At 45.8% G+C, this 12,976-nt stretch overlaps 1 protein-coding gene across 11 annotated transcripts in view; it reads left to right on the forward strand.

The window, feature by feature from the left end:
• The window catches only part of hspg2 (heparan sulfate proteoglycan 2), an 83,040-nt gene that overhangs the window by 17,473 nt on the left and 52,591 nt on the right, over positions 1–12,976 (forward strand). For all 11 annotated transcript variants that reach the window (XM_047340203.1, XM_047340202.1, XM_047340207.1 and 8 more), the window contains exons 2-3: positions 8,103–8,232; positions 8,494–8,547. In XM_047340203.1, the coding sequence (XP_047196159.1) occupies positions 8,103–8,232; positions 8,494–8,547 (184 nt within the window). The remainder of the gene's footprint in view (positions 1–8,102; positions 8,233–8,493; positions 8,548–12,976) is intronic.

Below are 12,976 nucleotides of genomic sequence, written 5' to 3' on the forward strand. Positions count from 1 at the left end.
AGGGACTTTCTGTTATAAATAAACAGGCCGGGGCTGGACGAGCCGGAGCTGCTCTTCCCCTCTGGGCCGCGATCAGCCTCAGCTCCTCGCCTGTCAGCTGTCGTCTGGGGGAACTGGAGCTGGCCCCTCAGTCCCCTCCACCCTCCAGGTCACTCTCTCCCAAATGTTACCGGAAACACACACTATTTATAGACCCCTGTGAATTACTCTCAATGTTTATGTTTGATGTGACACGTAGCTCAGGTGAGATAGGATATGATCATATTTTTCCACTTACGCTATTTTTAATCACTCAGCTTTTTTTTGGTTGTATATACGCTGTTAAACATTGGAGCTCAGCCTTGTCTTATTCTTTAGAGTATAAACATTCACTGGAATACTTTTCTCACAGTAAGAGCCACAGTAGTTTTAAGAGCTAAACCTCAAATCCAATAAATCTCCTTCCGCACAAACCACGGAGCCCCGTTAAAACACAATAGGTGCAGTGGGCTGAAATGTGCTTCCAATGTTTTTGTGCATGTATGCATCCGTCCGTGTGTGTGTGTGTAAATATCCTAATACCTGCATGTGTGAATAAAGGTCGTGTTCAAAAGGTTTTGACAGTGGAGGGGCTCAAACTTCCACCACTGGACGAACTGCGGTCACAGTTCCAGGTGGTCTCTTGACGCAGGGTCCTGCTGGGGCCCCTGTTGGGGTGATAATTGAAAAGACGGGGCTTCTGAGGGTGTCAGCTGGGCCTTCACGCCACTGGATGTTTGGGTGGAATGTGTTCACGCTCAATTATCCCACCCACAGTGAAAATGAAGTACAGTCCAGCTTTTAAAGACACTCTCTGCTACCTGTAAAGTAGCCTGAAGACATTTTTCTTTTGGAATACCCATGCTTAGCCAGAAAACATACTTTGAGCAATATAATCAAAACTTTAAAACTAAAATCACAAAGGAAAACATAACTAAAGAGACTTGCTCTGCTTTGCTGTGCTGCTCTTTGTATGCACACCCATCAGAGAGCATTCTGGTCAGCGTTAAGCTCGGGTGTCGGGTTTCACACCGCGCTCACGATCTCTGCTCTCTGTCTGGTCGCGGTGTCGCCAGGCTGCGACCTTTGGCCTACAATATATCATGACGACTCACCCCCACTTTGCAAATTGTTCTATTCGGAGCCCATTCGGAAATGTAACATCAAACTGCAAAGCTCAGAGATTTACATTAACGAGTCCCTGTGGGTTTTTCTATCAGTCAGTTGTGGAGAAATGTGTGCTGACGATTTCAGATTCGCTATAATTTGTTTGTACAGCAAATACTCACCATTTGGTACAGTACCGCTGGCCAAAGTCAACCCAGGTCTGTTGTTAAGGAGGTGTGGTCGTAAGGTTTTGCAAGTGCGTACAAGTGTAAGCGTGTATACATGGTGAGGATTTATTTGCTCACCCTCCTTTAACTTTGATCTCGGTGAAACAAGAAAGAGAAAACAGACAAATTACTTTTTTCTTTTTACTTTAACTGCAGCTCTTCAAACATCCTTTTTGTCCTGTGTTGCTGCAACATGTTCTCAAGTTCCTACAGGCCGGGTGCTCGTTCTGTAATGCCTCCCTGCACAGTGAAATGATCGTGTAAAAAGAGAGGAGTCAGGGGGTTTGTGTGGCCGACGCTGACGAGCTGGAGACAGCTCGCTCGCCACAGAAGAGATGGAGCAGATAGGAGAACACAAAAGACAGTCTTATGTGTTTTTTTTGTTGAATTTGTTGGATTATGTCAAGGTGTAGTGGGTTTGATTTCCATGCATATTATGAACTCCAGTGATTTGTACACATTAGAGTCTGTTACCGGGACGTGTGGTGAACTGAAAATGAATGAACGCCTTGTGTGGCTGCAGAGGGAGCATTCAGATGATGTCATTCGAGGCAGCGTTGGTCGGGGCTGAAGGCTACAAGTTTTGAAAATGGAAACAAAAAAAACAGATCCGTGGGTGTAGAGTTGGAAAGAAGTGAGATTACCAGACCTTTGTAGCCACCTGTTTTCATAAGAAAGAGGAATGTATGGAATAAAAAAAAAAACAGGAGATTTATGGATCTGCTGCGTTGATTTGTGTTATTTTTATAAACCTCTGTCATGAAGCTGACTGTGATTTATTCTGCTTTGCCAAGTTGGCATCTCTTTTTAATACGGTGTCGTCAGCCCATTGCACTCTGCTGCATCACCTCGCAGCAGCACATGCATCTGAAAAGTCGTCACGATTGCTGAGCGAGTGCGAGCTCCACTGCCTATTTCCACTGGGAGACTGAGCTTATTGTAAAATGTATGGCATGGCTGTTGTGTGGGAGAGAGAATAAATGACCCGGGGGAAGATGGCTAGGCAGGCACTCCAAGCATTTGTTCAAAAATGCGGACTTATCCTTCACTTTTTACTCCCTGGCCTCTTTCCCTCCTCTCAGCAAGTCCTTTTTTTTTTCCTGAGAAGAATCCAGTGTGTTTGCTGCACCCACAGCATTAGTCATGGAACACTTTGAGGAGACAATCTGTGCACGTTGTCAAAGACTGTTTGTCTTTTGAATGAAGAGCCTCCTTCCACTTCCTGCCGGCCCAATCACCTTGGATTAAACCCTGTGGAGATGTCAGGGAGCTGCGGAGAGCAGGAGGGCTTCACTCATCGGGCTCTTTATGCAGCGGGGGCCCAGGCGGAGGGTCGTGGTGTCAGAAGTGGCAGTTTGTCAGTTACCCACCACTCCAAGCGAGGGTTAAACACAAGGAAAACTCTGTCTCTGTCATTCACAAACATTCCCAGAGCCCCCCTGTTGTCACAACTTTGTTGTGGAAAATTCTGGGATGTCTGCATCTCTTGCACCTGCAAGTGTGTGGACAAGGATCAGTTCTCCTCGGCTTGACGTCCTTCCTCCTTCTCTTTTATCACCCTTTCACTAAACAAGGCCAAGAATGCCACAAAAATAATCTCTCCCCCCCCTTGTGAAGATCACCATGTTTGTGTAAAACATGTTGTGGTATCAGTTTCTTTTGTTTTATTCTCTGAAAAGCCGGGGCACTGCAGGTAGTTTTAAATACCGTACATCTGTATCCTCAGGTGAGGCTCTGGGGATCTTAATCTCTGTGTGTACGTGTGCAACTATCATTTATTTTTACATTATCAAGGCGCTGTCATGGACCTGATTTAGTGCAAACGTGTTATTACTCCTGCACCTACTCCACAGATAGCAGTGGGTGAAGTAAAGGGAGTGCAGGGCTTCGGCAGCTCAGGCGTCACTGGTGCCTGGCAGCGCTTGGCGGGCTCCTTCCTTTCGGCCTGCTCCACCTAAAGAGAAGAGGATGTGTCAAGCTTCCATCCCCTTAATGCTCTCTGCAGTTTACATTCCATTCCTGTTTAGTGCAGGCGGCTACTTCACGTTTAAGCAGATATTGTACGTCTGAAAGAGGGAGAGCAGCAAAGCGAGGTGGAGGGATGGAAGGTCAAGGAGGTTGGGGAATTCATCTTGTGAAGGTTTTTCTGGCGATGCCTGTCCACTGCTCGCACAAAAGGTCACAACTTGCTATCTGAATCAATTGATTGCTATGAGCAATGCGGTGCGCTGCCTTTTCATCTTTCTATGTTTGCCTATCACACGCTCCGGTGGAGACGAATGCAGACAGGTTGCGGGAGCTCAGGAGATGCTTTAAATGCTAAACCTCTGCAGCCGCCATCAGGAAATGGTGTCACATATTTTCATGAGCGAGCGTCACTCCTGTGAGACTCATGTCTAGAATGAGCGGGGTCCAGTTCCTCAGTGTCTGCACAACACAGCGGCTCTGCCTTTAAGATGCTTTTCACAGATTGTCCTGCAGCTGCATCTGTGGGCTTATTAGCAGAGTGGGCGAATCAAGTCCCTCTGCAGAATTCTTCTCACGCTGCCTCTGACAGGCTCTGGCTGTTACAGAGATGTAACCGGGACGAGAAACCCAGAGTGTGGGTGTGTGTTTGCATGTGCTACCACATGTCAGTGCATCTGTGGGCACTCAAATGTTATCTATTTGTATCTGTGCCTCAAAGACAGTAGCATTGATTTTGGATGTTTTAAGACTTCTAAAAGCATAATATAGTCCTTAAATTCAAGTAATCGTCACATAAAACTTTGGTCATTTTTATTTCTAGCTAGTTTTATCAACTTTTGCCCTTCATGTGGAAATGTAGTTGCAAGAAACACACATTTGGAAAAGCCCATTTCTGTGATGCATTGCAGAAAAACCCCAACATTTGAAATTCTGATCCCTCGAGATTCTCCAACTCCTCAGAAAAGTTGTCAGTGGAACAGCCAGAAACTTCAAAACTCTCAGTATCTTGCATATCCCTCACAAAGCCTGTGCATGCTTATTGCTTCTCCTCTGGGTTTAATTTCCTGACAGTTACTTGTCTGTGAACGCTCTCCAGTAGCTGAATTTACAATTTCTGATGCCAGAGCTTGAAGGATACGTGTGGCAATGATATTACGTATTTCTTGGAATTATTAACATATACCGATATAATATACACCCTTTGCAGTCTTCATCCCCGTGATGTTTTGTTGTAGTGGTAGTAGGTGCATGTCAGGTTATGGTGCGTTGTACAGTGTAGGGGATGCAGCTACACCGTACCCACAATGTTAATTCAATGCATAGGTGTATATTGACGTTAAGACTCTTCAGACCTGGTGCCAGTATTAACCAACTCAAAATCAATGTGGCAAAGACCAAAGATTGAATTATCTGTGCAAAGCAAGGCCTAAAAACAGCCTGTTTTATTCAGGGGTAAACTCATGGTACAGTTCTTGACTTCAGGATGAGCTTCTCTGAAAACAGTTCGCTCGAAGCGGCTCTATCTTCTCAGGAGAACCAGTAGCCTTGGTGCTGGTCCGCTAATTTTAGATTTAGTGTACAGAACTCTTGTTGTTGTGGTCACCGGATTTGTAAGTTGGAAACTCAACGTTCCAGGAAACTCAAAAGTAGACGAGGAAAGAGGTTGGTTGCTAGAGGATTCGTTCTTCTAACAAATTGGTGTGAAACATGTATGAACTGGTCTAAAAAAAACAACTCAACATACAGTAGTTACCAAGCAAGCATCAGTGAAGGAGTGGGGTTTATAAAGAACACCACATTAGCCACGGCAGCATTATCGCAGTATCAAAGTTAAAGATACTAAATCCCATAATATACCGTTTAACTTTATCCCAGTGAGTCAGATGAAAAAAAAGCATGAGACATTTGTTCTTGTGGCCTGGGGGGGGAGAATCTAGAAGGCCTGAACAACTGTCTCGTCCATTGCGGGAAACAAAGAAGTTGAGGATCCAGCATTTGTTTTGGGAAACAGAGTTGACAGCAGGTTTCCAGCTGCAGGACTCGACGACAGCTGACGCTTGTACCGTCTTGAAACGATATTGGCTCGGTTATTTCCAATCCGACCCAATCTTTTCTTCCCAGAATTCTCTGCTCCCGTCCTCTGGCTTTTCAACTGTTCATGGACCGAGTTGCGGTAATTTCCCTCGGTCCCTCCAAACAGCAGCTGGGGCAGATTTAAGGCCCGTCGTCAGGCTTCTGTAAAGTGTCACCTGTTCCTCATTATCTATGGATTCTCTTGTTCCCTTGTTGTAGAGCCACCGCGTCTTCGTCTAACAGGGCAAACATTGTGCATTGTAGTCAGAGTAACTCATAAGCAAACAACGGAATTCCTCTCGACTGGAATGTGTGCGCTTGTGTGTGTCTTTGTTACACGCGTGTAAGATACGCATGTGTATGTGCTTGCCTGCTCTCTTCAAGCGTATATATACCTGGCAGCCATATGTCCAGCTGGAAATTGCGACAAGCTACTAGAGCGAGGAGCTCCTGAGGCCGGTGTCCTCTGGGTGGGGTGGAGTTCAAAGAAACACAAAGTGGGTCAAGACCTTTTATCTGGAGGGAGAGATAAGTTTAACGCTGCAGACATGTCTCAACTCTGAGACTGAGGGGAAAGGTCACGCCGGCTTTTTGAGCTGGAACGCAGGAGCATAGTGAGAAAGTGAATTATGTGAAGTTCCCAACTCTCCCTCGGATGAGGTCAGTTTGACATCGTAAATCAAGTGCAGCCGGCCACGTTGAAGATCAGGTGCAAATATGGACTCGTACAGCAAATGTGTTTTTTGCCGAGATGGCATCCAGTGTGGCCAGATGATAGCACATCCCAAGGGAGTGGGAAGCAGGAGATGATCACACCGACGGTTGGCTGGTCGGCACGACTGAAAAGAATCTGGCTAGTCAGCAGTTTCCCTTTGAAAATGTCCCGGGATTGTTGTTGTAAGGGTGTTCGGTCAGGGGAGAGAGGATTTGGGGGGATAGATCGAGTTATTTATTAGCCGGAGCCACTTAAATGGGAAAACTACCATGACAGAGTTCGGTGGAAATAGGAACTGGCGGGCCATGCCAACTGGAAATGCCAGCGGTGGCATCCAGCCAGAGTCGTAACTCAACTTATAGCTTGGGTCTGGACAGTCTGGGTGTTGAGATGGTGAGAGCAGAGATAATGAAACCCCCACTGAGCTCCACTTGGGCAGCACAGGAAACTTTATCAAGATGATCAGATAGAAGAGTGGCTCAGCTTTGAGTCTCCTCAGGAAGCATATGGGTCCTTTAGGTGTCTTACAAGAAGATGAAGAAGATCATGAAATGCCTTGTTCTGATTAAGCTACACTTATTTAATCCTTGAATACGCTATTACTCCAAACCAAGGCTACTTTTCTTGGCTGTTTTGATGCCTTAGCTTTGTTGCTTAGGCCAAAACAACAATTTTCTACATTGAAGATAACAGTAAAAACACTTGTTTCTCTTATATAGCTTATCCTCTCAGGGTCATATAAAGACAAACCTGAACTCTACACACATCTCTCTATAAATACGTTGCTCTAGAGATATCAACGACTATGGGTGTAATAGCACTTAAGCAATAGTACCAGAACCTTTTCCTGACAAATAACTTAATTCAGAAACTGTCCGGTCAATGAATAAGTGGAAATCTGAAGCTACATCCACACTACTCTGTTTTAGTTTTATAACATCGCTGTTTAAAATCAGAAGTTTGAAAACTCTTGAGCTGCATTGTCTCATGGACGGGCAAAAACTGAGATGCTTGTAAATCCTGACACTGGGAAGGAGATCATTTTGGTTTTAGACTGAATGAATGAGCACATTAGTGTGACTGTAGCCTGAGCATCCAGTGCAAAGTTACTTGACAGTTTTCAAACCTTGGTGGTCCAGACACGTTCAGGCATCAAGGTGTGATTCCCCTGCCGAGCGGTGTTTACTCTCAGTGCAGGGCCCAGGAAACTGAAGCCCCCGGGGGCCCGACTCTGCATTTTCAGTTTCCCTCGGTCACACCCCCCACACCCCGCCATTGTTCCATTCATACAACAAGCTGAATGACACGGAGATCACAGTCAAGTGCACAACCTGCACTTTGAGAGGCGGCGTTTATCTCATGGGTTTTACTGCTGCAGGTGACATAATGTTTCCATGATAGACTCCTTCCCTTGACTGAGGAGCTGTCGTGAACAAGTAGTTGTGGTATGCTGGATTGTTGTTGTTGTCTTTACCCCAGGGTGGGTGGGTTGGTGGTGATGGGGGGGCGTTTAAAGTGTACTTAAAGAGATTTGTGTCATTCTGATCCGAACGCAGCTGCTTTCCCTGGATTTCAGAGATTTGTTTGGTGTTTGTTCCTGTGTGTGTGTGTGTGTGTGTGTGTGTGTGTGTGTGTGTGTGTGTGTGTGTGTGTGTGTGTGTGTGTGTGTGTGTGTGTGTGTGTGTGCGTGCGTGTGTGTGTGTGTGTGTGTGCGTGTGCAGTCAGCTGTGAATATCTGTTGCCAACTTCCTCCATTTAAGTTATAAAACTACACGACAAATCGTGCTGTGAAAAAGCTTTTTGAGCCCTAAATGCAAACTGTGGAGTCGCCCTTCAAGAGATAATAAATGGTAAATGTAAACACATCACAATGCCCCGTTTCCCGTCTCGGCTTTTGTTTTCCCTGCGCCCCTTCCAGCGTCCATGTATAGCACTGGGTGTAACCTTTTCCCTGTGGAGACTTCAACCCCTATAAATCTCTGTGTCTGCTGCAGGTGACTCAGGCCTCCAAGGTGTGGGGCGAGGTCCCTCTGCCAGAGGACTTGGAGGCGAAGAAGGACGTCAAGGCGTCTCCGAGCTTACTGGACGACGACGAGGACTTTGCTGCCGATGAAGCTTCGGGAGGTGGGTTCGAGAGAGGATGTGTTACTGCAAACCACAGCAACAGCTGCCCTCAAGTCATGGGAACTGTCTTTTTTATTTTCAGAACGCATTCCTCAGATTGTTAACTCATCCCAAAACTGACACCAGGGGAATGTTACTGATTTTGATGATTTCATCCTTATGAACGCTAACTTGCAGGATGCACACTTTTCAGGGGGGATTTATATCGAAAAGCTTGTTTACCCATGAACTCTCCTTCTCTCTCTCTCTCTCTCTCCAAAGATCTGCCCAGTGGAGAGGATGATGGAAGCACACCGTGGCCTCCAGAGAGCACAAGTAAGCAACCAGCAAATCTAACGAATCTACCGGTTCTCTGTGACAGATTTTATTTATGTGCGGAAGATCTCATTCAGGCCCCGTGAAGTTCCCCCATGTGTGACTCGACTGGATGTATGCAGCGGTGTGTGTGTGTGTGTGTGTGTGTGTGTGTGTGTGTGTGTGTGTGTGTGTGTGTGTGTGTGTGTGTGTGTGTGTCTGTGTGCGTCTGTGCCTGAGTGATGATGCCTCTTCCTGCTCCACCCTCTCCTCACCCCTCCATCGACGCACCAGAGTCTGGTCATAACACGGAGCGCTCAGCGTTTTTCTTCCAGACATAAACATCTCCTCTCCTCTTTCATCCTTTAAGTCGGTGGCAGATGTGACAGGACTATAAGATACATGAAAGCGCGATGAACAATGGAAGCTGCAGCCGAACGCCTCTGTTTTGCATTCCTTTCACAACTGCACTTTTTCCAACCCCCTTATTTTTTATGTGGCCCTGATAAGTATTTATACGCATGGACGCCACTATATCACATCGCAGCGTAGATGCGGAAAGTAGATAACGTATTAAACTTTGCATCGGGGATCTGACTCTTTAATCATGCCTGTGGTTCGCTGACGCATCTCGTTACGCTTCTGTTCTCGGTGCATTTTTCCTGTTTTTGCCGTCTCTAGATTTCTCTTCACAGCGTAAAAAACAGTTAAAGTTTCCGATAGTTAACTTTTTCTTGACCTCAGCCACCAAGGAAGACTTTAAATATCAACTGGAAACACTGGATTTAGACCAATGCTGACACTCAGATATCACTGCATGTTTGTGTGACTCACAACAAAGCTCTACTTCTGTACAGCTTTAGTTTTATTCATTTCCCAGCGTTATATATATTCTCATTTATTATCATCATCCAGACATATGAGATCATTTCCATCCTTATTAAAGGAAACAGCCTTCAGCCTCTATAGTTGGTCCTTGATGTCAGATGAGGCACTTGACAGGTTTGCGGAGCTTATTACATCATGGCTCAGGCATATAGCATGTGCCTTGCTCACAGAAATAGCTGTGGGGCACTTCTAAATTTGGGATAGGACCAAGAGGAGACTTAAACAAAGCTGATATTAAAGTGTTTACGCATTTGACTGAAGGTGATTGAGATAAATCACGTCAGTAAGGGAATAATTCCAGGTTCTTATCAGTGGAAAAAATGGAAAATGGAACGTAGATGTAAGAAAGTGGCTTCTTCTCATTCACATCATCAGAGTGAGCTCTGCAGATACAAATGTGCAGAAAAGAAAATGAAAATCACAGAATGCAAAGCCAGATATTGCACAGGATATGAAAATATAGTCTCTTAACATGCTCACATTCTGTGGTTTGACATCCGCCTGCAAACAATCCCCATTACTTTGCTTTATTGCCTCTGTTTCCATTAAACGTCCCATGTTTTGTAACCGTATAAAGGTCAATGTCGTTTTAATGTGGTGATTAAAGAGGAGGCTGAGTTTATTATGTACTTTCATTAATATGTTATCTTATCTGGAAGGCGGCTAGACTTCCCAGTGTGATCATGGAGCTTCGACTGGAGGAGACGGGGGATTTCCATATATAGATCTGAGCATGACAGCGATGGGAAGGAAATTTGGTTTCCTGTGCTGAATGCTGAATACTTTTCCTGAGTGTCTCTGTCCTGTTAGTTGTCCAGACTGTTCACCCGCGCCTCTGCCTTCCTTCCCCCCTCCGCTGCCATAAAGCTGCCGACTGAGGTGCCACAGTGGCCTCCATTAGTCCTGGTTTCCTGTTGTGGTACTATTTGCCGAAGGGTGAGGAATTCCCCATTTCCTTCTGTCTCAGCCTCATGCACTGATGATGGTGCGAAAAAAGAAAACATCTGGAGTCACAACTGTTTTTCAAATCAGGCTATTTTCAACCTCTTTTGTCCATTGTTGTTCTTAGCCCCTCCCCAATCACAGTCTGGAATCTTCTCTGGACATATGAAGGTTGCGTCCCATGTCCTCCGAACCTCTCGTCCTGACCCCCGCACTCAGAGCCCCGAGGAGATTTCTGGGAGACAAAATCTAGTTCATCTCGTCTGTGAGAGCCTTTCCTTGTTCCACTGGCTCAATTACAGACTTTCCCACTGCACCAAGCATATTGGCCACTTTGTTTAAAGGCAAAAGAAACAAAGACTTACATGTCCACGTCGTCATGGCGAGGGGCTGCTGGGGTTATGTCCCTGCCAGCGCTAATTTTGGACGAAAAGCTTGAGAATTCAAATCTCTAGACGAAAGCCCTGACCGAGAAAGAGACTTAGTGGCTAATATACTTAACCGATATTAACTCGGAGATAATTAATCATATCAACGACACAATGATGCCGTGAGAGGGAACCAACAGAGTTAATTAATGGATTGAAGAGCTGAAAAATGTAGCTCCGTAAAATCGAAGGTATCTGCGGATTCAGGCGGTGATTTGTCCTTTGATTGGTGAGTGTGGAACTGACCGAGAGTCGCAGCTTTAACGGTCAGAATCGCGTCCAGTGAGTTGAAGAGTGAAGCTGAACTGTAGATCAGTTAAAAAGACTTAGAAGTTATTAAAAACCAGAGTTTATCTTCAATATTCAGTAGGAAACTTTTAAAATATCAAGAATTCCTAACAGGGTTTAGTGGATTTGTTACAGCGGCGTCTACTCTGGTTCAGGAAGCCGGGCATCGTGGGTAATATTCGATCAAGAGATTAATAGGCTTTGTTTTTTTTGCTCGGACACGGAGCCCAACAGAAGTAATCATGATGTGTGACCACAGGGGGCGCTGTTGCTCATCAAGTTACATAGATTCCTGCGAAGAGGCGTCATGGCTTAGAAACATTTAGAACCAGCTGCTATGAACTGCTCCAGCCTGTTTAACATTATTCATTGAACAGAGATTTAAACATTAAACCCCGCAAATTAGAACCTGTGATCATATGTCATTGAAATAAGACTTTTAACTGTGTTTCTTGGAGTCAAATAAAGGGACTTTATTGGTTATGTCGTAAACCATCATTGATTTACTCGAGTCTGTGTGACGTGTTGATTTGAGATCAAACATGTGGAGTTTCTCAGCTGATTCAAAGAGAAGGTCGAGCAGTGAGATGTGGTTCCGTGTTTACGCCTCTGGGACGTTTCACTTTAACTTCGGTGTCGGCGCTGCCTTCCGTCCACGCGGCCTCGAGTTGAGGCCGACCCACGGACAGGTTCCTGCCTTCCCGGGTAGCCTCGGCTGTTTCTTCTTCCAAACGCATTAGTCGCTCGTGGAAGCTCGCTGAAAAAAAAAAAAGCCACAATCTGGGCTCAGACTCTCCGATGCTGCAGAATAAGTGGACAATACGTCAGGGTAATGTGCCCTGTCCGTCAGTTGGGCTCGGGCAGTGGACGGGCTGCAGCCAGGCCACCCACTCAAAGTCTCTGCCTTTTTCATGGGCATTAGGTGAAGTGTGTGTCTCAGTGGCACTGCCCCGTGTGTGTGTGTGTGTGTTTGTGTGTGTCAGAATACAGGGAGCCTCTCGAGTAGTTGCACACAGGGACGAATGCTGGCAGCTGCAGTTATTTTTGGTGAGGTCTTTGTTGTTGCACTGCTGGGTGTTGGGTGTGTGTGTGTGGGGGCCCTCAAGGTGGTCACACACTGACACAAGAGGAGGGGGTGAATTGCCTCACGTTATAATCAGATGACTTGCTCCCATTTGCAGAGGAGGCAGTCGTAAGGCAGCAGACAAAACATGGGCGCTGTGACGTTGAAGGACCCGTTTGCTTTTAACTGTCGTCACTCGGAGATAGAAGCCTTTACCCTCCGCTCACAAACGGTTAATCATCGTAGTGACTGCGGACGTTTCCCTCGGGGTGGGCATTGTTCGTCTTAGTCACTGACTTTCGCCCTTATTACTGCACCGAACCCCATGATGCCGCACTCTGTTGTACCAATAACAAAACGTGTTGCCTTGGAGAAACAGGGCTTGTGCCGCTCCTCTTTAGGAAAGAGCTCGTGGGTTTTGTAGAAACGAGGGCCGCAGCGTCTGTTTGCATTTATCCTCGTCTTCCTCGCAAGCGGTGTCAAGGACAGGCTCGTAACCGATGCCTCCGTTTATTTTGATGACCTACATCCTAGTCTGTGTCGCAACGAGGAGAGAGTACCTTTATACTGGGAGAAAAGAAAATGTTTTTTTTTGTCTTAGAAAACAATCACTGGATTAGGACTTGTGGTTATTGGCCCGATATTAAACTGTCCTGCAGATCTGGTGGTTTATTTATTTAAAGCTCCACAGTTGATCAGTGACTTCCTGGTTAAACACCAGCAAATCCGTTGCAAATAATTACCTCTCCTGGGATCTGTTAAGCCCCTAAGTGTTTTTCTTCGATTGGATAATACATCCAGTACATGTGTAGTGCTTTAGTCTGACTGAGTGTGTTTGTTG

Source organism: Hippoglossus stenolepis, chromosome 6 (assembly GCF_022539355.2).
Source record: "Hippoglossus stenolepis isolate QCI-W04-F060 chromosome 6, HSTE1.2, whole genome shotgun sequence".
NCBI classification, from domain to species: Eukaryota; Metazoa; Chordata; class Actinopteri; order Pleuronectiformes; family Pleuronectidae; genus Hippoglossus; species Hippoglossus stenolepis.